Genomic DNA, 27063 nt, shown 5'->3' on the forward strand with positions numbered 1-27063 from the left:
ACCCTGTCTTAGTTCATTCAGGAGGTGCTTTGCCATCACTCCCAAAAGCAGAGCTACTCAGGGCTTCATGGTACAAGTCTGGAGCTCTTTCCTTCTCTGTCTCTCACATAAATTTCTTGCATTGTTTCACTCTTTTACTCTCCAAGAACAATTAGGCATGGACCATTGGTAAATGGAAATGATTTTGCACCATTTCAGAATTCTAAAGAAAAATGTCCTGGGGGACCTTGGATTATGTCACATATTATTTCATCAGCTCTCCTCCGCTTCTCCTAATTCCTCACTTTGAATATACAAGGCCTCCAATTCAATTTTACACTGTAGGTTTTATTTATTTTTATTATTTCCGCCCTTGCTTTGGGCTCTATCACAATATTATTTCTCTCCCTTTACAGCACAATGAGTTATAAATCTTCCACTCTGGAGCGTGCTAAGCTCTTCCAAATGTATTTCCTGGATGATTTAGTCCTGGTTTCTTCCCATCTGAACTTGGAACTGGTGATGAACTAGGGCCCTCGTTTATGCTTGTCTTCAAATCCCACCATAAATCCAATGGGTTGTTCCACCAATGTTTTATGGCCTTGATTTGTGAGACTTTCTCTTATGTCTAGGAGGCTGACCAGGAGTAAGCCAAAACGTGTGAGGATAATGCTGCAAGATCCCGCCAGGAGTAAAGTAATGAAGTGAAGCCCTGGCTAGCGGATCCATGACACAAAGTGCTTGGAACATTCTTTGATGGGAATTTATGCTATTTTCACTATTACTGCTCTGGTGACCTTGGCCCCCTAAGACTGCCACCTTGATTATCTTTTCAAAAGTACTTCAACACCACTTCAGAGTTGAAGGGTCAACCAGTCTGGTCATTCCCCCCTCCTTCTTTCCCCTATCTTCTCCCCAAAGTGACTTCAGAAATGAGATGCTGTCAACATTTGGTTCAGAGACAACCTCTGGCCCCCTAACTCTTCTGTCCTCAAGATTTCCTCCCCATGTTGGCCACTGTTGAGAGAAGCGGGGCTGCGGGGGTGGGGGGGTGGTGGTAGAGTTTGGTTCCAAGTGAGCAAATGCTTGGAGAGGCTTGGTTCCAATGTGGGGAGTCCAGAAGTTTCTCTCCAGGCCAGTTTTAGCTCAGTTTCATTTCTGCCTGCTTTCTATGAGAAGGGAGAAGGCACAGTTCTCTTGGCTCTCACAGATGCACCTGAGCTAAACACGCCTAGCTGGTGTCCCGAGGGACAGGAGATCAGATACAGATGCTTGTTTCTCAATGTTAGAGACAGAAGTAACATCACAAGGATGACGCTGTTTGCAGAGTGCCCGGCACCAGGAGGCACTCAGTATATGGAGCTATTCTTTCTCTTCCTCTGGGAGGCCACATGTTTATGGAAGAAGGAAATAAACATGCTTTATGAGCAGTTTTCAAGTCCTGCAGGGCACAGAGAAGTTCCTGAGAGCCCACCCCTCCCCTGCCTCACCTGTCCCCACCCCTCCTGCCCCTGCCACCTGGAGTCTGGCCTGGAGCACAATCATGTGTCTGGAGTCCTAGGAGATGGTGACACACAGCTTCCCACGGAAAGGAAATACAGAGGGCCGAGGACGGAGCGGCCTGTTACAGAACCACACCTTCTAGACCGACCCGCAAATTCCTCTGGATTACCTCAAAGGGACATCTAATCCTTGGCTCTCATTCACAACTGCATTTACACTTTCCCAAATGGAAGGGGTTTGCCTTTCGGGTAAACTTATTTTGGTAAGTCATTGACTGCCTCAAATTTGAACACTCTGGCTCCTTCTACCTGGCACGGACTCTACACGGGGTAGTTTCTCCTCCTTTTTCAAGTAGGCAACTGAGCTCGCCAGCTGAGGCCAGTAGTCCAGCCAGCACACAGAAGGCCTGAACAATGATTTTATTTTCTGGGACCAACAGCACCGACACCTAGGAAAAATAGCCTATTTTTACAGAATGACAAAGCGTGCTACACACATGTTCACTCTTTGTGTTAAATATAGTTGTTTCTATTTTGGACCTGGAAGAGATGGCTGTAATTCTGGAAAGGTGGGACCCTGCGGGTGCCAGGAAGTGAATGCCTGATGGACAGGACAGACCTCCGAGCCACTCTTGTCCTTAAAGGCAAGGGTGGGCATGTCTGGGTGTTCCCAGGATTCCTTTTGGGTTCAGAAGATCTTGCCTCTCCTCTCGGCAGGCCTCATCCGTGGAACCAGGCACGGAGGGTAGAAAGTATGATGTGACCTGTTGAGGGCGGGGCTGCCCAAATCTGTGCATCAGGGTTCCAGTGACATCTGGGGAACTGTCTTGGAGGGCGGGCAGGGAAGAGGTGCAGCTTTCCCAGGTAAGCATTTCCATAGAGAACAGGGTACCAGGTGAAGATGTAGATGCCCCCGCCCCCAGGACAACTAGCTCAGAAGACTGGGGATGAGGGTGGCACCCAGTGAAGGGATTCCCAAAGTACCTGCGGGGACGATGACCCTCCTCTCGTTGGTGGTCATGTTGGGGGGAGGCGGGCCGTTCTTCTCGTCCATGTAGCTGTTGTAGCTCATGGTGTTGGACTCGCCTCCACCCACGAGCTTGCCACATTTGCTGACGCTGCAGTCCACCGGAGACTCCCTGGAGCGAGAAGAGACAACGCCCAGAGGAAGTCATCAGTGTCGCTGTCGCCTCTGCCACCGGCGCATCCGTGCAGCCTCTGCCCAGCCCTACCGGGTGGAACGAGGGTGATGGGGGTGCTGCTGACGCTGCCTTATTTCTATCCACACGGCCACTAGTTTTCTCCAAATCCCAGCCCAATCCTATAATTACGGTACTTAAACACTTTCTGGCAGCCTCACTGCCCTCAGACTGGAGTCTGGACCTCTGAGTTCGGCTCTGCCTGCAGCTGACACTTTTAGCCTTGTTGCCAGGCGACCTACCCTCCCTAGGCTCAAGCACTGGACCTGGCTCCCAGACAGTCTCTCCCCACTCCCATTGCACCCTGTTTTGGCCGTGGCTTGCGGACTTGTCACAGTGTGGGATGGTTAGCCTGGCAGGTGCCCTTCCCTTGGCTGGATTGGTGCCATGGCTTTCTTTTTTTTTCACCTCAAGCATCCTGTCCTAGTGGGCTTTCCTGGTGGCTCAGCAGTAAAGAATCTGCCTGCCAGTGCAGGAGACTCAGGTTCGATCTCTAGATTGGGAAGATCCCCTGGAGAAGGAAATGGCAACCCTCTCCAGTATTCTTGCCTGGAGAATTCCATGGACAGAGGAGCCTGGCAGGCTACAGTCTATGGGGTTGCACAGTCAGACACATTTTAGCGACTAAACAACAACAGCAATCCTCTACAGTGCCGTCCAGAGGGGTTGAACAATCACCGAGTCCTGGATCACTCATTACTATTGCATGTATATCATTTCAATGTGCTTCTCATACAGTGTTCTACTTGCATCTCCCCATCACCCTCCAGGTCAGACATGACAAAGGTTAGCAGCTCTTTCCTATGGTTAAGAAAACCAGAGAAGTACATGGTTAGCCCCTGCTATTTTGCAACATGGGAGCACAGGGCTTCAATTCAGCAAGGAGCATCTATGTGTCTGGAGATGGAGCTGACATCTCCCTTGTGGCCACCTGGGGCCTCAGCAGGCTGGCAAAACACACCACCTACCGAGAGCCCAGGCCACAGACTCTCCTGGTGTGCCTAGGGCTGTGCTATCTTGCCCTGCCACTTCTGCTCAGCCACTCCCCTCACGCCAGGGCCGAGGGAGATGACTAGAGACCAAGGAGAGGCTGCCGCTTTCCCACCCCACCCTCCTGGTTGTCCAGAGCAGGAAGCATCAGTTCTGGCAACCTGGGAGACAGCCAGTCTTCACAAGAGCTCCAAACCAGGCCCTCAGACCCAGGAGTTCAGATAAGGTTCAGATTACAGCCAGCCAACTCTGGGCTGCAGAACCTCGAACGGCTTTCCAGAGGTCTGGCTGCTGCCCTCCCTCTCTCTGCTGTGGGCAGGAACAGACCATGCCGAAGCCTAAAGAAGCAGGCGAGGAGCAGGGTTGTGCCAGATGGGCCCGCCCATCCTGAAAAGGCAGCAACGCGGAGGGCAGGCAAGCAATGGTCGCTGAGCCCAAGAGGAGAGGGGAGGGAGCCCGTGGGGACACGGCAGGGGAGGGGGGAGGCCAGAGCACATTCAATAAAGAAAATTAAATGAATTTGTTTCTTAATCTGAAAGGAAAAAAATATTGAAGATCACTTATCATAGCTGGGAGATAAATGCTCCACTGAGATATTAGAAGTCAGACGGTAATTTTTTCCTGATGTCTTACAGAGGGGAACATGGGCTGAAAATGAAAATAAGATGTATAACTTACACATGTTAGAATTTAAGGTTTTACTATTCGCCTACTGTTTTTCCAGGCAGAGAACCAAGAACCAGCCGTCGGAGCCCCAGATTGTTGAAGGTTTAATGTCCCCATGGCAGTCTGAGGGGCGGCAGTAGCACTTCGGGGCTTTGCACCAGGGTTTGGCCCTTTGGCTTCTGCTGGAGCAGGACTTGGCCTGAGATGAAGCAGTCCCGGAAAGACCCCGGTCCCGCGTCTGAGCGTCTGAGCTGAGCTCCGGTGGACTTGGCCGGGTCCCCCCCAACCCTAGTCCAAGCAAACCGCAAGTGGGCGCATGCGCAGACAGGCGCCGACGCCACCGGTGCAGGCACGCACACGCACACGGGCACATACGCTACCAATGCAGGCGCGCATGCACGCATGCACACGCCCGCACCCGCACACACACACACACCACCACCACGGCCTGGCAGCCTTCCCCAGCATACTTGTCCATTGTGAAACAACCCAAGTGCAGCCGAAGTTTGGCGGATTAAGTTGGCCTTTAACCAAGAGAGCAACGTTTTCACCGGCTGGGAGAGGCCATGCCGAGGGTGGGGCGGCCAGAGCACACGCTTCCCGGCGGAGCAGACGAGAACACTTTTCTGCAAGGGGGCGGCGTCTGGGGGCGGTGGGCGGTGGGCAGGCGTGGCGGAAGGGGACTTGCCCTCCGTGGGCTGCATCTCTCTTTGGGAACATCGGAGAAATAGATGAGCTGTGAACATTCTTTTCCACCATCAGCTGGGCCTCTGGGGATTTCTGATCCCAGAACACAACTCTGGCCACTCAGAGGTGAGAAGTCGGACCTCAGAAAGCATCGCAATGAAATGGCCCCTTATGCCATCGGTGCCCCGGGGCAGGGCTAGTCACTGGTACCAGGAGGAGAGAAAAATAAAAATTTGAATAAAGGAATCGTTTAGTAAAAGCTGCCTGGTACCTCTCCTGGTAAGGAGTCTGAGCACCTTGGTGAGAAAGGCACCTACTGGGTGGGGCCTGAGGGGGGCCTGGGGAGGACGTCTGAACAGGGTCAAGCCTGGGGCCTTCCAGCTGGGGTGACCACTGGGGTCGTCCAATGGTGGGGACCTCTTCGTTTCCAGTCCCACAGAAGCTCCCACGCTTCTGTGCCCTCCTCTCTCTCCTCCCACTCCCGTGTTCTCAGCTGCACCTGCTCCCCGGCAGGGCAAGGTGATCTGCTTGCTTGCCGCCCACCTGCCTGGGTGCTTGTCCTCTGCAACAAGACTCTGTCTTTGATCCCAGACTCTGCAAAGGGGTACCCTAAGGGAGACGTTCTGGCCCCCACCCTGGACCTCCGCCTTGTGCAGGCCGGCCCTCCTCTGACTCCTGGGAGAGAAGAAAGGAGAGCCCAGCCTTCCCCCATCCACCTGCCGTGTTCCCTTCCACGCTGGGGTTGCAGAACTCTGTGCCTTGGCAGACAGCACAGGCCTCCCAAGGGCCCAGCCAGCTACTGGAAGGAGCCGGGAGTACAGGTGAAGCACAGCATAAAGGCTGCTCTTAAATGAGGCAGCTGGCACCTGTGGAGAGGACCGAAGAAAACAAGGGGGGCACGCATGGAGCGGGGAGGCTTTGCCATTCAGCCTGGCCACTCTGCCGCTGACTTGTATTGAGACCTGCGCTTACAGCTAGCGTGGGGCTGGGGTCTGCAGGCAGCTGACAGCACTGGGACAGGTGACAGGAGAGCCAGGGGCTGCCCGGAGGAGGTGGTGGCTCTGAAAGTGTAACTCAGAGCATGTCCTGCTCAGCCATGGCTCAGAAAGCCACACACTGGAGGCCACAGCAAAGGCCATGTGGGCCCTGCAGCCTTGTCCTTTATTTTCACCAAAGGACATAAGATCTTTACTCCTCTGGTTTTATTTCTGTGTTCAGGAACCATTGCTTTAAAAAGTCGGCTGCTGGTTTCCAAAAGTGCCTCGCAGACTGTCAAATGATTTAAAACACAATGAGAAATCTTGAGCATTTGGATAACAGGAGATTTCAAAGACCTTGTCTGAAGATTGTTGTTGTTCAGTCACTAAGTTGTAGCCGATTCTTTGTGACCCCATAGACCATAGTCTGCCAGGTTCTTCTGTCCATGGGATTCTCCAGGCAAGAATACAAGAGTGGGCTCCCGTTTCCTCTCCCAGGGGATCTTCCTCACCCAGGGATTGAGCCTGTGTCTCCTGTGGCTCCTGCATTGGTAGGTGGACTCTTTATCACTGAGCCACCAGGGAAGCCCAATTACCTGAAGATAATCCCATTCAAATATGTGAACATCTTCCCTACCTTTTGGTTCAACTGAGAGCAACTTTACTCAGAGTATGGGATCCAGACCCACAGGTCTGCAGCCCAACAGTGATGGATACCCAATGTCCACACAGCTAACAGGAGGTCCCCAGGGCTATTGGAGCATTAGCAATATCTGGCGTGCCTTCTACATCATGTGTATACTGCGGAAATCACACCAATCTGTGTTGTCTTCAGGATTTCTGTAGGAGCCATGGAGAGATGTGTGTATGTGACATTTTTGCTTTTGAAAAGGAGATGCAAAAGCAAACTTCAAGAAAAGAAATCACCCATAGTAAAGCTCTCACTCTAACCTATACTTAGTAGATGCTCACAGCTTCTCCAGAACCCTGAATACCCCTCCCTCTCAGCTTTCTGCCTGACATGCTTCTCATTGCAAGGTTCAGAGTGTTAGGAGGCACTTTAGCACAGGAATGTGCCGTCAGAAGCAGAAGTGAAAGGGTGTGTGAGGCTGGCCCTCCTGTGTGTGGAAGTTAAGTCTGTAGGTGTCTAATAAGGGCATTGGATCCTGCTGGCCAGCCTAGGCAGCGTCAGGGCAGACTAACAGTGAACTCTGGTCCAGCAACTCTGGCAAGCAAGTCTTTGCCATTCCCCTCTGTAAGTTGATATATTTTTTTTTCCTTCATGGGATGTTTTCCCCCAAACCCGTGGTTGAGACAGGATGCAGCTGAGAGTTAGTTGCAGACCACAGCTTGGATCATCTTGCTAAAGTCTACATCCAGCACAGAGCCTATGGTCACACCATTTGAAGAACAATTCATGGTAACAGATTCAACCACAAGCAGAAGGTAGGGAGAAAGGGAGCGAACCTGCCCCAACGTGGGCAAGCTCGAATTTCTGTGAGCTCCTCAGATCTCGGTCTCTCCACCGGCCCCTGTGCCCTGGCCTGGATGACTTACTGGCAGCATCAGAAGCAAGAAGGACCTTGTAGCTTTAGGCACACAGAATACCTCCTCTAGAGACATGAATACCTGTAGGGTCTCTGATAAGCATCAAGTAACTCAGAATTTCAAGTTATCGGAGAACGTGGGGAGAATTCACTGTGAATCATGAAAAGAAGAGAGAAATACATCTTTGGGTACTTTGTTGATCTGCTAGGGCAGCCATAACAAAGTACCACAAATGTGTTAGTGGCTCAGTCATGTCCAACTCTTTGTGACCCCATGGACTATAGCCCACCAGGCTCCTCAGTCCATGGAATTATCCAGGCAAGAATACTGGAGTGGGTTGCCATGCCCTCTTCCAGGGGATCTTCCTGATCCAAGGATGGAACCAGGGTCTCCTGCATTTCAGGCAGCTTCTTTACAGTTTGAGCCATCAGGGAAGCTCTGAGTCGGTCCAAAACACTCTAGCCCAGCCCTGTCCAGTCGAAGGGGCCACATATATAATGTAACATTTTCTAGTAGCCACATTTTTAAAATAAAAAAGTAAAATTAATTTTAATGATATATTGAAATATATTAATTCAATACAGCCTGAAGATCATTTCAACATCATCAATATAAAAAAAATAATGACGTATTTCACTTTTTTTCTACACTAAGTCTCCTAAAGCCAGTGCATTAACATACACATCAAGCACATGCCCATTTTGGATAGGTCATATTTCAAGTGCTCCAAAGCAACCAATGTGAACAGTGGCTACTGCCTCGGAGAGCATAGTGTGTGAGCCAAGAAATCCCAAGTTTTACACTCTGGTTTTTTTCACCTGAAGTTAGGAATTATCTTCTGCATTAAAAGCACATCATCAGTGGTACTGAGAGGACAGCAGCACAGCGTGGCAGATGAGAGATTTAAATAGGGCGGCATCTGCTTCATTATGCCGCTTCTTTGTTGCGTGATCCAAGAATGGGATCCGACCGGGTTCCATCCTAAGCAAAGACATTTTTCCTGAAAACCCTGGCTCCCTGCTGCCCACCACTTCAGCGTCCATGTGAGCACTTAGGAGATGTTTATGAGGTGCTGGTGATGTCTAGACCTAGCCTGCCTGATTCTCAAGAGTCCACTGCATCGTCTTGGTTTCCCAGGAGGGGCGAAGAGACATCAGTTTCTGAACCTACGCTGTCACCAGCTCCTGGCCCTGGTCAAGACCGGCAGATCAAAAGCAGGGGCTGCTTTGTGAAACCAGAGCCAGGTAGATACCACGTCTGGTCTCCGGGGTCTTCACGCAGCTCCCCTCCAGCTGGCGTCTGGTGTGATGGGAGGAGCCTCGGTGGAGCTGCTGAGGGGTTTCTGAAAACTGATTTCTCTGGGGGGACCTCCTCTGCCCAGGATTCGTATATTGCAGTGCTTGAGGCTTCCCTGCAGCATAGGCCATTAAAGGATTTTGAGCAAGAAAGGTAAATGTTTTGAAAAGAAGACTCAGGCTGCTGTCTGATGAGGAGACGTCAGAAAGACAAGAGGAGGAAGGGGAAGAAGGAGGAATCCCAGGTGGCCTAGAAGGAGAGGTGCTGCTGGCTTTGATGGGTGGGCGGTGGAGGTGAGCGAGGGTTGGATTCAGGCTCCAGCTTGTTCAAGGGTGAGTCTGGATTGTAAGCAAGCACTGGGAGCGCTGTGGTCAGGCCCGTGTGGCAGGCCTTGCTGAATGCTGTCCATGTGTGGGGTGGGTGCAGGTGGGTGGGGAGGGGATGGAAAGAGTGGCCATAGGGCCAGCATCAGAGAGCTGGGGTGCAGGGCCAGCTCTGCACCTTTGAAAAGGATTCACTGCACCTTTGAATCCTTAGGCAAGTCATTTACCCCCTCAAAGCCGAATGTGTCTCTCTAGTTGTTCAGTCGCTAAGTTGTGTCTGACTCTGCGACCACATGGACTAAAGCATGCCAGGCCTCTCTAGGTCAAGATGTAAATACAACATGGACCTCATGGGAGGCAGATGGAGAGCAAATGGCGTTGTGGAAAGATTGACAAACTCTTGACTTCCCTCCACAGAGAGTGAGTCAGTACCCTCATCATCTCTGTGGAGGGACTCACCAGAAGGGCTCCTGGCTCAGGACCCCTAAGCCTCCCTGAAATCCTCTATGCCAGCAAGGTGGCTGGGATCCCAGTGGTTGGTGTTGGTTAGTGGGGTTGGAATGTGATGGAGCCAGGTGTATTCACAGGCAGGTCTGAGACCAGGACCTTCTGGGGGGCTGCCCACCACACAAGCACCCCCTTCTGCTTTCTCTATCTTGTCTGCTCCATGACCTCATCTGCCAGCACAGGTAGAACTCTTTAGTGATGATGCCCAAGTCTAAATTCCAACTGCATCCCCAGTAGTATCTGATCTTCTGTTTCCAGTGCCTCATAGACATTTTTATCTGATGTGCTACTTACTGATGGCTCCTGATGCATCTCACAGGGGTGCTGACATCCCTTCTCAAAGCTTTTCCTCCTCCCACCCCTGGGGATGCCACCGGCACCATCTTTGGAAAACACCCAACCTTTGCTAGTCTTCGATTCTTTCCTCACACAAACCCCTTCCCCCCCGCCCCCAGTGCAATATTTATCAACCTGAGTCCTGTTAATTATCCCCCTGATATGTCCCTCATGTGTCTTCCCCTTTTCATTTCCACAATCAGTGCCATGACTCTAGTTCAGAATTTTGTAATTTTCTACCTGGAATATTTCACTAACTTCTTATCTTTCTGACTCTCCCCACCCCCCTTCCCCACTCTCTGTATACAATGATGCCCAGCTTTCAAGTGTTCAGTCACAGGTCTGATGATGTTCAAATGTCATGTCAAATTGGCATCTGCACGTGGAATAAATAAATGCCCTGTTTTCTTAGCCAGCCAATCAGGGCTCTCTAGGTCTCTGTTTTTATCTCCCTGAGCTTGCCTGATGTTCTGTGACGTCATTTTCTTGACTGTCAAACTTCACTCGTGACAGTCACCCTCAGGATAGCCCAGCACTTTCTGGGTCCTGGGATGGGTCACTTCCTGGGCCCTGCCCTGGGACACTTCTATAGTATCAGGGTCGACCCTCGTAACAAGCCTGTGGGGAAGTGATGCTCGAGCGGTGCAGAAAGGAGGCAGCTGGTCCTCAGAGGGAGCAGTGACTGGTCCACAGGCAGAGCCAGGACTCCAGCCTGGGCCGCCCGGCCCCCGGGTGTGCTGTCCCTCTCTGCGGTCCTCTCCTGTCCATCTCTACGAGCAAAGTCTTACCGGCCCTGGGCAGCACTGACTCCCAACCCACTTTCCAAGCGTGCCCTCCCTCACACAGGGAGCCCTCGGATTTGTTCATCTTTGTCATCATCCTAGACTTTAAATCAAAGGATGGTTTGCTGATCTTTGCTCTGATGAGACCCACCTAGAGAGGTCAAATATCTTCAACAAGAAACAGAAGAGTATCTTATTACTGAATTATCCCCAAGAGGGGCTGTGCCTGGGTCTGACATAAAGCAGGTGTTACAAAAGTGCCTGTTAGTGTCATGGGCCTGAGAGCTGCTTTGGGACCCAGAGAACCAGAGGGCTTCCTGGCTCTGTGCTGCCCCACCCCAAGTAGCCCTTTCACCCCAGCTCACTAAAGCCTGGCTTGGACTCCCGGCCCAGCACCAGAGCTCCGTCTGCTGCAGACAGACTTCCCGCAAGATCTCTGACTCAGCCCCAGGCCTCCAGCCTCCCCCGGCCCCATCCCGGCAGCGTGGGCCCAGGGAGCTTACCTGGACCCGTTCATGTGGTCGTACTCGCGCTTGACGTTGACCCTCACGGGCTGGTTCATCCACTCCTGCTGCGGGGGGAGGGGGTTGATCTTATGGGGTTGGCCGTAGTCGGGGCTCCCGGAGGCGGTCATGTCGGCCTTGGGGAGGTGGGCCGCCGCTCCGTATGCAGAGTCGAAGAGGGACTGGTCGTCGCTCACCACCGACAGAGCCTCCTGGAGGACAGAGAAGGACACAGAGCCCCAGGTCACTCTTTAGTCGACGTCACTCTTCACTACCCTACCTGGGGACTGGCGGGCTGGCCCAGGGCTACCAGAGCGGCTGTCTGGCTCACAGTTATGAAAGCTTGATGTGTTCTTTGCAGGTAACCCTGGGTGAGGAGGGAGTCTGGGCCATGGAATGGAGATGGGGAGTGTGTGCTTCTGGTGGTTCAGTAGGCTGGGACCCCCAGAAAGGAGGGTGGAGAGGCTGAGGCCAAGAAGAATGATTACACAGTACACACATGTGATGTTGGGGTGGTGCTTGAAACAGATAGACGGAAATGCCCCTTACTAGCCAGGAAGCTGCCAAGCTACAGGGCATATGAGAGGGAGCATTGCTCTTATAGGTGAGGCCAGTGAGACCCACCCAGAGAGGTTAAGTATGTGGCTCAAGGTCACAGGGGGGAAGGGTGGGGCCCCTCTCATTTCGGTTTCCTTCTCTGTAAACAGGCATAAGAATAGCTTTTTCAGGGGTGATGGGTGATTAGATGAGAAGACCTTGGTACAGGTGTCTAGCCTGTTTGCTCAGAGGCGCTCCAGGATGTGCTGAGCTTCTTACTTATCAGAAATCCGGATAGGGGACTGACTGCCTCCCTGGCACAGAGTGGCCATCATCCTTTCCTGCCTGATTCCTTGAGATAACAGTTTCCAGTCTTAAGTGGGATGATTCTGCCCACCCGAGAAAGAGGGTGGAGTCTCTGCTCTGTGGATGTGAGGGAGTGGGGGTCAAGGCTGAACTTCTCACGTGTGCTGTCCCATCACCTGCCGGGACAGGGGGAGATGACAAATGGAGAAAGGCAGCGTCGCACTTTCCAGACGTCTACCAAGCAGAGAAGGGTAATGAGACTCTCCCATTCATCCTGGTCACAGCAGATCACAGGGACCAGGTCGTGGCCTGGGGTGTGGTGGTCACTAGGTCACACAGTTCCACCAAATTAAGCTGACTGCATTTCAGAAAAGGAGGTCACAATCTATAATCTAGGATTAATTATAATTGACACCAGATGGTGACTGCAGCCATGATATTAAAAGACGCTTACTCCTTGGAAGGAAAGCTATGACCAACCTAGATAGCATATTGAAAAGCAGAGACATTACTTTGCCAACAAAAGTCCGTCTAGCCAAGGTTATGGTTTTTCCAGTGTTCATGTATGGATGTGAGAGTTGGACTGTGAAGAAAGCTGAGTGCCAAAAAATTGATTTTTTGAACTGTGGTGTTGGAGAAGACTCTTGAGAGTCCCTTGGACTGCAAGGAGACCCAACCAGTCCATCCTAAAGGAGATCAGACCTGTGTGTTCATTGGAAGGACGATGCTGAAGCTGAAACTCCAGTACTTTGGCCACCTCATGCGAAGAGCTGGCTCATTGGAAAAGACCCTTTTCCAATGGATTGGGGGCAGGAGGAGAAGGGGATGACAGAGGATGAGATGGCTGGATGGCATCACCGACTCGATGGGCATGAGTTTGAGTAAACTCTGGGAGCTGGTGATGGACAGGGAGGCCTGGTATGCTGCAATTCATGGGGTTGCAAAGAGTCGGACACGACTGATCGACTGAACTGAACTGAACTGATAATTACACAATCTGTAAAAGTGGAGATGAGATGTAAATTACAGGAGAAATGCCCAGAACAGTCACTGATACATAGAAACACCCAATAAAGTTACCTTTGATGGTTATCAGCTTCAAGTAAGATTCCGTTAGGCCACCTGGCAAGGTCTGAATTGTTACCTTAAAATTCACATGTTGAAACCCTAACCCCATTTCCTAAGAACCTGTGTTTGGAGATAAGATGTTTGAAGAGATGACTGAGTTGAAACAAGGCCCTTTGGGTGGGTCCTAATTCAATATGGCTGGGAATGTAAACTGGTACAGTCATTACAGAGAACAGTATGGAGGTTCCTTAAAAAACTGAAAATAGAGCTACCATGAGAGTAAATGTGATGCAATCCTACTCCTGGGCATGTATCTGGAGAAAAACATGATCCAAAAGGATACATGCACCCAGGTGTTCACTGCAACACTGTTTACAATAGCAAGACATGGAAACAACCTACTGTCCATTGACAGAGGAATAGATAAGATGTGCTCCATATATACAATGGAATATTACTCAGCCATGAAAAAGAATAAAATAATGTCATTTGCAGCAACATGGAAGGACCTAGAGTGTGTCATATGGGGTGAAATATCAGACAGAGAAGGAGAAATATCATATGACATCCCTTATATGTGGAATCTAAAAAAAATGATACAAATGAACTTTGTATCAGAAAGAGACTTGCAGAAAGAGACTCACAGACTTAGAAAACCGGTTTATCATCACCAGGTGGAAGGGATAGTTAGGGAGTTTGGGAACGTCACATACACACTGCTAAATTCAAAATGGATAGTGAACAACGACCTACTGTATAGCACATGGAACTCTGCTCAATGTTATATGGCAACCCAGATGGGAGGGGAATTTGGAGGAGAATGGATACATGTATATGTATGGCTGAGTCCCTTCACTGTTCACCTAAAACTATAACATTGTTAATTGGCCATACCCCAAAACAAAAAGTTTAAAGTTTGAAAAAAGAATTTTTTTAAATAAAAATTTTTCCTATGAAAATAAAAAAAAAAAGAAGAGAGTATCTGGACACACAGAGGGACACCAGGGGTGGTAGGCACAGCAGGACCACCAAATGGAGAAACAGCAAGAAGGCAGCCATCTGCAAGCCAAGGAGAGAGGCCTCATAACCTGCCAGCACCCCAACTTGGGACTTTCAGCTTCCAGAACTGTGAGAAAAAAAAATACATTTCTGTTGCATGAACCCTGTCGGTGGCATTTTGCTGTGGTAGCCCTATGACACCTTTGCCCCCAGACCTATAAAATTACAATCCACTCTACCAGCTAACTTTCTCCTAGGGCCTTAAGCCCAGCAGGAGGACAGCCATACTTCAAAGGGAAAGGCTCTTCTGTGGCTGTTTCTGGCTGGGATCAGGGAAGAATTACTGGAACACAGTCCAGGAAGTCTGCTCCCGCACAGGAGGCTTTGCAGAGCATAGACATGGCCAGAGACGGCAGTTTCAAAGCTGAGCTGCTGGCAGAGGGTGGAAAGGACAAGGGGGTCCCTTGACTCAGACCCGAAATCGGCTGGGTTCCTTCAATTTCCACCAGGTGTCCTATGCCATGCTGTCTCCTGTTGCAACCTCTTTGCTGTGAGCCCTGGTTTTGCCATCTGCTTGGTCTGCTGACTTGACAACCTGTTTCTGTCCTTCCTGACCTGCCCTCTGCAGGGATAGATGCTTGTTGTCTTCTGCCCCTCACCAGAGCATCACTATCCCTGGTCCTGCCTCCCAGGCCTCCTGGCTTCCGTTATTTTTTCATCTTCTCCCCTAATCCAGAGGAAAGGAGATGGAAGGAATGCTTTAATTGGAAACTCTTAGATTTGTGCATGATCAAGAATGCATGTAAGCCACTCTCCACGGCAAAGATACCTGGTCCCATGTTCAGAGGAGAGCTGTGTTTCTTGGAGCCATCTGTCTGTTGGTTATTATACCCATTGTTCTTTTCAATGAGGGAATCCGCCCTGACTGCACACCCCAAACCAGGGGTACGGGTAGCCAAGCACATAGTTGTTCCAAGTTGAAAAGTGTGGCATTGTCATCTTGCAGAGGGCTGAGTGTGAGCCCATGAACTTCCTGGGGTTCTTTCTACACCAGGACTGAAGACCCATTCCCAGCTAGAAACTATAAATGCCCTTTTGGTGACAGAGGTGGTAAATATTCACTAGTTCTGCTACAGAAAGAGACTGTACCTAAGGAATCAGGCATTGTCTTTGACCATGGAGAGTGGCTCACATGCATGCTTGATCATGCACAAATCTAGGAGTTTCCAGTTAAAGCATTTCTTCCATCTCCTTTCCTCTGGGTTAGGGGAGAAAATGAAGGAATAGCGGAGGCTTGGGAGGCAGAACCGGCGATAGTGATGCTCTGGTAAGGGGCGAAAGACCCCTAGCATCATTATCCCTGCAGAGGGCAGGTCAGGAAGCAGAGAAGCAGGGTTGTCAAGTCAGCAGACCAAGCAGATGGCAAAACCAATGTTCACAGCAAAGAGGCTGCAATGGAGGACAGATTACACCAAGCCAGGGTTTCCAGAGGCTGACCATGAAGAGACCTCTCAAGTAGATGAGAAAGAATACTCTGTAGAACCAAGTGCAGTGTGGTAAACGGTACAAAACTGGTTTGAACTCATTTCGGAATAGAAGTTTCCTTTAGTTCACAGTGAAAGAAAACTCCAGTCAAGGGGCCACGTCATGGGAGGAGAGAACCCTGGTTTACTCCAGGACACATCTCCTGTCCTCTGTCCAGTCCTGCCGGCAAGTCCCTCTGCTTTTCTCTTTCGGCCTCTTTCCTCTGTCAGCATACGCCCCCTCACCCAATTCACCCTGCTCATTCCCCTGCCAGATCCAGCTCCCTTGCCAGGTGTAAACAACCACAGCCTCAGAACCCTCCTGGGGCATCCCTGACATCAATCATCTCCAGTCTGTTCTTGTCTGCCTGTCGTCCCAGCACTAGGTGTCGTCCCAGTTGCCCACCATCCATGGTCCCCGTTCACGACTTCTCCACTGCAGCTCCTGCCCTGGGCTCACTGTTCCCACAGCTCCACTAAACGGGCCCTCGGTGCCCCCTCTGTGTCTTTGACTTTGGGAGTTCTTGCGCTGGGAGCATCCTTTCTTTGCCCTCTTTTCTGGGCGCACATCCAATTCCACCCATTTTGTCGGTGAATGAAATCTCCCTTACTCCATGAAATCTTCCTTGATAATAACGCCCTCTGACTCACACGAACTTTTAAAGGCTTAGTGAGACTACTGCTTGGGTAGACATACAAGTGCGCATGTGCACACACACATGTACACACGCACACACCCCTGTTTGCAACCATTCATGGCAAGATGGCTTTTTTTTTTTTCCAAGATGGCTTTTTTAAACAAATTTCATTTGCGTAGAAAAGAATTGGTGACTGAGAGAAGCTGGGAAGAGAGAGAAAATGCAGGAGAACGGTTCCTTGCCTGGCCTGGACTGAATCAGAAAACCGAACACAAGCAGGGGAGGGACCTAAGGACCATTAACGCGAATCATACATTTGGGGAGACCAGGGCCCAGACAAGCTGATTTGGGATCCAGGTAGAGCATGAGCACCAGGGAGAATATTTGCGTCCAAAAGGAAACAGCAGCGCTTTGCCACACAAGGCTAAGGGCAGGGGCTTCCTGGTGGTCCAGCAGTTAAGACTGCCTTCCAGTGCAGAGGGCGTGGGTTCAATCTGTGGTCAAGGAGCTAAGATCGCTCATGCCTAGGGCCAAAAAACCAAAACATAAACAACAGAAGCAATATTGTAATAAATTCAGTAAAGACTTTTAAATGGTCCACCTGGAAAAAAAATCTTAAAATAAGGCTGAGCGCTTTGAGGGAGTCCAGAGACCACACCCGCAGTACAGTCTCTGTGGCCAATGGCAGGTCTCTAAACTGCTTTGGTGGTGGTGGGTGCATTTCAGGGAGACAGACATAGAACAGGAAGACACCTCAGGGCCATGATATAGATTGAGGGCTGCCATCCTATTGTGCGACAGCTTTGTGTTCCCACTGGGGGTCCCGGAAGTCCCTGGGGGTGATCTGATGGGGTGCGGGCAACAAGGGGCTGCTTTTCTCAGCTGAGAAGCTGTTGACCTGGCAGACGGATCAATGACATGCTTGTAACTTACTACCTATGTGTGGCTGTTGCTATTTTCTCCATGTCTTAGAAGCTGTTTTGTTTGTTTTTGTTGTTGCTTGTAACATAGTCTCTCAGTCATGTCTGACTCTTTGTGACCCCATGGGCTATAGGCCGCCAGGCTCCTCTGTCCATGCAATCCTCCAGGCAAGAATACTGGAGTAGGAAGCCATTCCCTTCTCCAGGGGATCTTCCCAACCTAGGGACTGAACCCACATCTCTTGTGTCTCCTACATTGGCACGTGAGTTCTTTGCCACTGAGCCTCCAAGGAAGCTCAGAAGCCTTTTACTTAAATACTTAAAACTTATAAAAGTTTCAATGTGAAACTCTTTACTAGTACTTAAAACTCTTTACAGGGATGAGTCTACAGTTGGTGTTCAAGTCTTTAATACTGAGGGATGGTTTCTAAATGTTTAACTCTGGGAGGATGGGCTGAATATAGAAAGAGCATCAGCATGACAGTTCACACACTGCTCTCTGAATGGCTGGGTTCCTTCACTTCTCCATTTGACCTTGGAAATGACACTGATCCCTTCATTCAGAGGGTGACAAGTGACTCTTCAAAGACTTGTTGAGTCTAGGTTGCCGTAGAGCACCCTGCAGGGAAACTGCCTTTAGTGGGAAGAACAGAAGGCAGGGCCCTAATCCCGTGTGTGGTCTCAGTCTGAGGTCTCTCTTGGACCCCATCACTGTCCCTGCGAAGTCAGCCCTGAACTGCTTAGTGACTGAATTCTATGAAGCACATGCCTTCTCTCTGCTGCATGCTGGGAACAAAAAGCCTGTTCATCAGGATGCTCTGGTCTCTCACCACTGCATCCTAGAGCCAGAGGGAAGTCCTAGAGCCAGAGGGAAGCACAGGGCTCCTGGACTCCAAATAGGGAAGTAGCTGAGCACGTCAGTATCCTACCTGACCCATTTAGCAGAGCACTCAGGCAAGGGCAACGTCTTGGAGCTGCAGCTTGAGTTCCAAGCTAATAGGATGGTAATACCGGCTGTAAAAATGCTGACCAAACCATGTCAGCCTTCCTTCCCAGGATCCCCTGCTGGCTCTGGGAGCGTGTGGACATACACAGCCAGGGGGCACTTGTCTTGGTGCAGATTCTCCTTTTTACCCAATTTGGGTAAGGTTGCCCTAAATACACATCACTTCTAATACATCTCAATACAGAAGAGAGATCAAAGTAGCAGACGATTATTGTCTTATTTATTAAGTGCATGTTTCCTTGAGTGATCTAATTTAATTCTCCCTGCAATTCTATGAGGGATGTGCTGTTATCACCTGTTTTTTTCTGATGAGGAAATAGATACTCAGAGAAGTGAACTAATTAGCTCAGATGACACAGCAACTGAACGTGACCTGGGATTCTAATTCAGATCTGCTGTCTGAGCATTGAACTACTACCATCCGCCTCCCGGTTAGACGGTGACCTCTTTGAGGCTAACTCTTATGTTTGTTGAAACGTACCTAGAGCCCGATCTTCAGAGTCAGAGAGATTTGAGTTCCAATCCTAGTTCCATCAGTTATTCACCAATACACCACCCAGTGCAATTCATTTACACTTTACAAACATCATTTTCTCATCTGTAGAATGGGGATAATAACAGTCCCTAAGCTGGCAGATTTAGAATAAGTATAAAATTAGATAATATAAATGAACTCCCTAAATCAAGTGCCTAAAGTTCTCCCAGGTGGCTCAGTGGTAAAGAATCCACCTGCCAATACAGGAGACACGAGTTCAAATCCTGAGTGAAGAAGAACCCCTGGAAAAAGAAATGGCAACCCACTCCCGTATTCTTGCCTGGAAAATCCCATGGACAGAGAAGCTTGGAAGGCTACAGTCCAAGGGGCTGCAAAAGAGTCAGACGCAACCAAAGACACACACATTACTAAAGTTCTTAGGACACAGCAAACAAAAAAAAATTTTTTTAGGGACTTCCCTAGTGGTCCAGTGGCTAAGACTCCACACTCTCAATGCAGGTGGTCCAAGTTCGATCACTGATTAGGGAACTAGATCTTGCATGCCATGACTAAAAGATCCCACATGCCATAACTAAGACTCCATACAACCAAATAAATATAAAGAAAAATTTTTTAAAAATTCAAAAAGAAGTACAATGCTGAGAGATGCCATGGGAATCTCTGGGTTGGAGATGGGGGCTGGAGAGGGGAGACAGATAAAACCACATCTTCTCAAATGTGTTGGCTACTTAAAAGCAACCAAGTTTGCCTAGGGTTCAAAACAAGCAGGTTTGGAGATAATAGATTTGAAATGTGGATTCCATGGACTTCTAGAGAAGAGAGCTTACTTCTTACTCTGTGTTTCTCCTCCTCCATGCAAACCATCAGATTGTTTCCTTGCAGCCTCAGTCTGCTCTCTCTTTCTAGTTTCTGAATTCAGGCCTCTAGGAGGCACAGATGAGGCTCAGAAATAATCCTGCAAAAGACAGGAGGCAGTAGCAGCACCCACTCATCCCGCTGTCCCTATATCAGTCCTGCAGTAAGTATCAGAAGAATGCTACATGCATGACTGTGAATTCATAAATAAATAAACTTCCCTTATTTTGGAATTTGACATGTATACATTTTGTTTCTTCTCTTTTCATTTTTTTTTTTTAAATACCAGCAGATGTGTCTCCCACCATTTGTTTTCCTTAGATTAAGTCCAGGCTTATTTTCAACGCTCACATCAGTTGAGCGATCTGGGGGATGTGGTCAGAGCCTGGCCACATGACGGCCTGACTGACATTAGTGATGAACTGAGGACCGCGTCCCCAGACAGCTTAGCAGAGATGGAGGCAGAGAGGGAAAAGCCTCTGGAGCAGCCAGCAAAGGCTGAAGAGGGTGATGTGAGATGTCCCCTATTCTCTGCAGGAGGGCAGGGAAGAAGTGCCTGCCATAGTCCATGTGCAAGAAGGACACACAGGAGCCACAGCGATGGGCCAGATGGAGTCAGAGAAGGAAGAAACCCTGATTCTTACAATGAGGCTGAGTGTTTATTTCTAGCACAGGGAATGACCCAAAAGACGGGGCCCCAGAACAACCAACCCTATACTGGTTTGCTGCCCACCTCTCCCCGGTGCTGCCCCAAGTCTTATAAGGACAACTTTCGGGGGCCAATGAGCTGTGCTAGAGGCAATTTGAAAAGATGTCAAAATCAACCAGACTGACTTCCCTGCCGGTGGCTGCCTCTGCTCCAGGAGTCCAAGACTCCCAGACCAGGCCTCTGGAAAGCTAATCCCTGGGTCACCACAGGAAGCCACGAGTTGAGGCTTTTTATTACATTCTTTGCATAATGACATAAAGTCCCTTCTCCTGGCAGCCAGAGAGCATATACAATGCAGACAGGATTCCAGGGAGCAAAGTCCTCCGGCTTCACTGTTTTTGGAAACCAGCAGGCTCTGCAGCAGTGTGTGTGGGGGCGGGGCACGGATGATGCTCAGCACAGTCACAGCTGAAGTGTCAGGAGAGGTGGCTCCTGTGAGATCGTGCAAACCTTCGGCTTCTCCCTTCTTTTCAACAGCCAGCCCTGTGCCTGATTCTCTCATTTTTTTCCAATGCAGGGAAGACAGGTGCTAAAGGGAAGAGGAGGCACATGACTGGCAATGATGGATCAGGAAGAAGGCGAAGACATCGATCAATCACCCAAACTGATCTGGAAGCTCTTTAGTGCAGAGCAGAGCAGGTGCTCTCACCTAGGTCAGGAAGGTTGTTTTTGCCCCCAAAACGGCCACAGCAGTATTTCCAGTCTTGGCCACTCCCCACCAAAAGGCCACGTCTATTCCCCTCCCTGTGAACCCAAAGGCGACTTTACAATACCTCGACAAGTGGAAGGTGGCAGGGGACTTCCCTGGTTGGTCCAGGGCTTAAGAATCCACCTTCCAATGCAGGGAATGTGAGTTCAATCCCTGGTTGGAGAATTAAAATCCCACATGTCACAGGACAACTAAGCCCACACGCCACAACTAGAGAGAAGCTTGCACACCACAGTGAAAAATGCTGCATGCTGCATCTAAGACCCGAGGCAGCTGCGTAAATTAGCTATGATATGTATGCACGCGTGCTCAGCGTGCATCCCATGGGCTGTAGCCAGTCAGGCCCCTCTGTCCATGGAATTTCCCGGGCAAGAATACTGGAGTTGGTTGCCATTTCTTTTTTTCAGGGGAAACTTCCCGACCCAGGGATCAAACCCGTGTCTCTTTTGTCTCCTGCCTTGGCAGGCATGTTCTTGACCACTAGTGCCACCTGGGAAGCCCGAGGATGTTAGGATCCTCCCGTTATTGAAAAGAAACCGAAGTGTCCAGGGGCTCAGCGCTTGCCTTAGATCCATCAACTAGGGATTCTCCAGCCTGTAGCCCAACTGCAAAGCTTAACCTTTTCCCTCAAACTGTTCCCAGTTTGGCAACTCAGTCTCGCCCCATCCTGGGTTGTGTCTCATAGCCAAAATGGCCCTGGAAACTCAGAGTGCCAGGGTGATTTCTAAAGTAGCTTACTGAAATTTCTAATCCCATCCCCACCCCCACCCCAGTCCTCCACCAGCCACCTTGTCACTTAAATCTTCACTAACTGGGGAAGGGGAAGGCTTCTGCCATGACCCACCCAACAAAAGGCAGTCAGCCAAGTTCCTAGAAGATGGAATGGGAATCCTTTGCAGATGAAAGTACTTTATTTAATGGAGTTTAATAAATTAAGGGAATGAACCTAAGTGCGTTCAGAGGAGAGGGGCTTGGCGTTCCATACAGGCAGGCCACGTAACAGAATCCAGAGCCGGAGGCCCCTGTTAATCATGGTCTCCCATTAGAGGCTTCTCCACGTCTCCCGTGGGTCTCTACCTTTGCCTGTTGACATTGAGTTTTCACAGTCACTTTTTTGACCATAACCACATTTAAAGGGCATCTCTAAAGATCAAAGTGAAAATCTCCTCCCACGGAGAACGAGTCTACTGCTGAAAAGAACAAAAGTGCTGAATGTGGAAACTAACAGGAAGGCGGATTGAAGGTTAGTCTGAGCTCCAAGAAGGGAACATTTTTACAGTGTGTTGACCTTTCTGTGTCTTTACACTGGGTCTGGCCACACTTCAAGCTGCTTTTTCTCAATGACAATGGGGAGCGCGAAAAGGCCAGCCATGATCTGTTGTGTATAACTTGACAATCCGGGGACCACACCCCTCTCCAATAATAAAGAGTGACTTGATCACAGAGGTGGACCCCACCATGCCCAAGGGACCAGGCAGCATGAGGGTGGGATATGAGGGCTCACCCCAGTTGGAAAGCTTAGGTGGAGCCCATGAAATCGCGCCTGTGTAATCGAGCCCGTGTTCTCTTGCCAGTTTTGATGGGCTGGAAAGGTTAAATAAAGCCCAGCCAGGTACAAAGGGATGATGATGAAAAGGGAACTGGCAACCATCAAAACACACCCGCAGAAGCCACGGGAGGAGCTGGTAAGGAAGGCATTGGTCCGGGATAGTGGACCAGACATAGGGTCCCAGTAGATTTCACTGCTCATCACTTGCACTGGGACTATATCCTGCCTGGTTGTATAGCTGTGGCTGCCTTCGTCATTAACAATACTGGATGCTTCCACATCGGTGGCTGAAGGCCAGTGCTCTGACCTCTTCCTGCTCTCTTCTGCCCTGGGGATGAACTAAAGGGTCGAGGATTGGCACAGCAGGTCCTCCAAGACTCAGCTCCAAGACAGGAGGCTGGTGCCTGGTGCCCCTATGGCACCACACAGGTGGTTACATATCAGAATGGTTTCCCTGCCCTGGAGTGCACTTTTCTGACTGCAGAGGTGGTGGCACAAGAGGACAGTTGAGGATCTGGATGGGCTGGGAGCAGCCTTGTCCCCCAGAGGAACCCTGAGCAGGTCTGCTGCAGGAGAGGTCAAAGGTGAACGGGTAAAGGAAGCAAACCACTTCACCACTCTCTTCACTCCATAGTGTGACGCTGTAAAGTCTGTTTCAATAAAAGGCAGAGTGTGCCAGCTGCGACAACGCGGGGTTTTATTGGCTGTGCAACTTCGGGCAAATTACCTAACCTCTTGGTTCCTGGAAAATTTTAACTGTCTTCCACTGAACGTTTAATGCTCTTTGACGATGATGAATGGCTGCAGTGCCCTGACCACAGAAAGCTGAAAGCTTGGAAGAAGCAGCCTGGTGGGGGTGGCTGCAGTATTTCCTCGAAGTGTCTGAATTCTCCCATCGTGGGGGTGATGGAATGGCCTGGGAGAAGGGACATGGTCCCCTTGGGGCTTGGTCTTCATGGCTCTGGCCTAGTAACTGGACCAAGAGGATCTCAGTCTGGTCTGTGATGACAAGGGAGGAGGACTTCTGTAACAAAGGGAAGAGGGGGCGGAGGCAGCTCAGATCTGAAAGGATGGGCTCCCCCAGGGGGAAGCAGACTTTCGTCTACCAGCGGAGATGACACTTTCTGCCATTGTTTGCAAACTCGGGGGGAGAGGAGGAAATGTAGGCGGTGTGTCAGGAGCTTTTCCAATTCTAGGGGTCCTGGGAACTTTCTCATTCTTTCTCTCAAAGACCAGAGAAGCAGCCCAGAGAGAGATACCATGTCTACCATAATCACTGCTTGCATCTAGCAGCTTGCATAGTTCCTGGCACACCTAGTAGGTGTGCAAAAGATTTTTCTGATGGATAAGGACCCCAGAGCATGATGGGAACCCCAGAGCACAATGAGAAACACCGAGAGCCTCCCTCCCCACTGCCAGCACTTCTGCCACCAACCAGACTTCCCACTTGATCTTGGCCACGAGACATTAAGCCTTGCACCCAGGCTTGTCCGTTTTTTTAGCCAGCCACACCCAGTGACCGTTTCTCGTTCATGTTTAAACATGAAGCCACTGACCGCTCCCCCAGCCCGCCACCCCCGACAAGCACTTCAGGCCCTTTTCCTAGAAGCTGTGATCTTATCCGCTGATGTCCTCATGTGATGGTTTCCGTGGCAACGGGTGCCCTCATAATCACAGGAAGCCCAGGAGGAAACAGGGGCCCTTTGCTCTATTCTTCCAGCTACACCCAGGGAGCGTCCTGGCAGGAGGACGAAAACAAAACCAGCCTCAAGGAGCAGGGTGTCAATGTCTTCGAGCCCCGCTGACCCCGTCCAGGGAGAGAGAAGAGTCCACTTCACCTTGATGGAGACCCGGGTCCTAGCACAAGAGCCGTTTTGACTTCACTTCCCTCAGGGCACTGGGCAAAGAAGAGCCCTGATCTGTTTCTCGGTTCTTCATGGCTATTTCCTCATGGTGACTTGTGCCCAGGAAGCCACACTGGGTGACCTTAGGCCTATCCCATCCTGAGTGTGCAGGATTTCTAACTTTCACATCTGCATGAGCCTCTCTACCCAAGGTGTTTAGTCCTTCTGTGGTCCCAGGGCATATGGTTACCAGGTTGCTGCATGCACAGGAGAATGGGAGTGACTGGAGGAGGTGCCCACGGAGCCCGTCTTCTGGGCTGGCTCAGATACCCCTGCCCTGTCTCTGCCCACCTCTTGGGTTGCCTGTACTCTGCTCCTCCATTCCATTTGTCCCCTCTATTCCTTCTTGCCTTTCTCATTTCTTTTGCTGCATTTTAATGTCCTTAGTAAATGGTTTTTCTTCAAATAAGACCTCTTACCTGTTTCTTCCTAGCACTCTTGTCTTGTAGATGTCTCTATAATACACACTTCTGGATTGTTTTTTGGGTGTCTGCAAACCCTTATGGGCTTTCCAAGGGACTCAATGGTAAAGAATCCCCCTGCTCATGCAGGAGACATGGGTTTGAACCTTGGGTTGGGAAGATCCGCTGGAGAAGGAAATGGCAACCACTCCAGTATTCTTGCCATGGGAAATCCCGTGGACAGAAGAGCCTGGTGGGCTACAGTCCACGGGGTTGCCAAAGAGTAGGACAGAACTGGGCAACTAAACGACAACAAACCGCCACTGTGAATGCCAGGTTTCCTGTCCCTTTGCTCAATCCAGACACCCCACAGAGCGGCCTTCCTCATCCCCGTTGTTTCACTGAATCTCAGCGCTTCACCAAACCTTTCTGGAGGACCTACTACACGTCAGCATTTGGTCCAGGGGATGCAAACATAAATGAGCCCAAGGTGCTTAGTCTGGGGAGAAGGCTGATATGGGTACAAGGGCTCATGTGTGTGTGTGTGGGGGGGTAGGGGGCAGCGAGTAAAGGCCCAGGGGAGGCCCTCCTGGGACAGGCAGAGCCCAAGGTATGTGGAGGTGACCTTCCAGAAAGCCTTCCATCACCTCCTCTAGGAAGTTTCACTCTCCTGCAGTCCCCTGCAGTAAGCTCTCACTCTGCTGAAATTTGTAGTACTTATTTTTTTTTAAGATTTTTTTTTTATGTGGATCATTTTTTTTTAAATATCTGTTAAATTTGTTACAATATTGCTTCTGCTTTATGCTTTGGTGTTTTGCCCAGAGGCATGTAGGATTTCAACTCCCTGACTAGGGATCAAACCCGAATCTCCTCCACTGGAAGGTGAAGTCTTAACTACTGGACCACCAGGGAAGTCTCTGTAGTACTTTTCTAATTCATCACCAATTCAATACTTTATTCTAGACTGCCCTGTCACATCGATTTTATTTTTATTTATTATTTATTTATTTATTTTTATTTAACTGTTTCTGGTAGTTTTTCGTACCCTGATATTCTGTCTCTCCAGACAGCAAATCCCACGTGGATGGATTTTCTTCATGTTTTCTGTAGACATTATTCACGCTTTCAGACACCTCGGCTTCCTCACCCCTCAAATGGGCACAAGGACAGAAATGACTGCAAAGGGTCCACGTGAGGACGAGTTGAGGTGAGGGGCTCCTCACTGTGTCCCCACTCTGAGCGGAACCATGCTGTCCCCTTTGAGATGCGGCTTCTGACACTTGTCAGTCTTGAGATGCTGTTACTCAGTAACTAAGTCGTGTCTGACTCTTTGTGACCCCACGGACTGCAGCACGCCAGGCTCTGGCCTCCACTCTTTCCCAGAAAGAAAATGAAATTTGCTTAGCCGTGTCCAACTCTTTGCGACCCCATGGATTGTAGCCTGCCAGGCTCCTCTGTCCATGAAATTCTCCAGGCCAGAATACTGGAGTAGGTACCTATTCCCTTCTCCAGGGGATCTTCCCAACCCAGGAATCAAACCCAGGTTTCCCGCATTGCAGGCAGATCATGTACCAAGTGAGCCACCAGCGAAGCTCACTATTTCCCAGAGTTTGCTCAGACTCATGTCCATTGAGTCAGTGATGCCATCCAACCATTTCATCTTCTGTTGCCCCCTCCTCCTGCCCTTAGTTTTTCCCAGCATCAGCATCTTTTCCAATGAGTCAGCTCTTCACCTCAGGTGGTCAAAGTATTGGAGCTTCAGCTTCAGTCCTTCCAATGAATATTCAAGGTTGATCTCCTTTAGGATTGTCAGTTCTGTGACTCTAGGCAAATTCTTCCATCTCCCTCTGCCACAGTTTCCTTTTTGGTGAGACAGAGATGATGACAAGACATTCTAATTCATGCCTGGCACAATATAAGCCCTCCCCAAGCTTAACCTTCTTATTCTAATTCACAGGTTTTAAGACAGGAACAGCACTTCATTTCTCTAGGCCTGTTTCTTTTGTTTGTTCTTTAGTCGCTAAGTCATATCCCACTCTTTTGTGACCCCATGGACTGCAGCCCGCCAGGCTCCTCTGTCCATGGGATTTCCCAGGCAAGAATACTGGAGTGGGTAGTCATTCCCTTCCCCAGGGGATCTTCACAAGC

The 27063-nt window shown here is 49.9% G+C and overlaps 1 protein-coding gene across 3 annotated transcripts in view; it reads right to left on the reverse strand.

Moving 5' to 3' along the window:
* The window catches only part of FLI1 (Fli-1 proto-oncogene, ETS transcription factor), a 126991-nt gene that overhangs the window by 45014 nt on the left and 54914 nt on the right, over positions 1–27063 (reverse strand). For all 3 annotated transcript variants that reach the window (XM_061166749.1, XM_061166757.1, XM_061166739.1), the window contains exons 2-3: positions 11296–11507; positions 2466–2620 (exon numbers count right to left, since the gene is read on the reverse strand). In XM_061166749.1, the coding sequence (XP_061022732.1) occupies positions 2466–2620; positions 11296–11507 (367 nt within the window). The remainder of the gene's footprint in view (positions 1–2465; positions 2621–11295; positions 11508–27063) is intronic.

Source organism: Dama dama, chromosome 2 (assembly GCF_033118175.1).
Source record: "Dama dama isolate Ldn47 chromosome 2, ASM3311817v1, whole genome shotgun sequence".
NCBI lineage: Eukaryota > Metazoa > Chordata > Mammalia > Artiodactyla > Cervidae > Dama > Dama dama.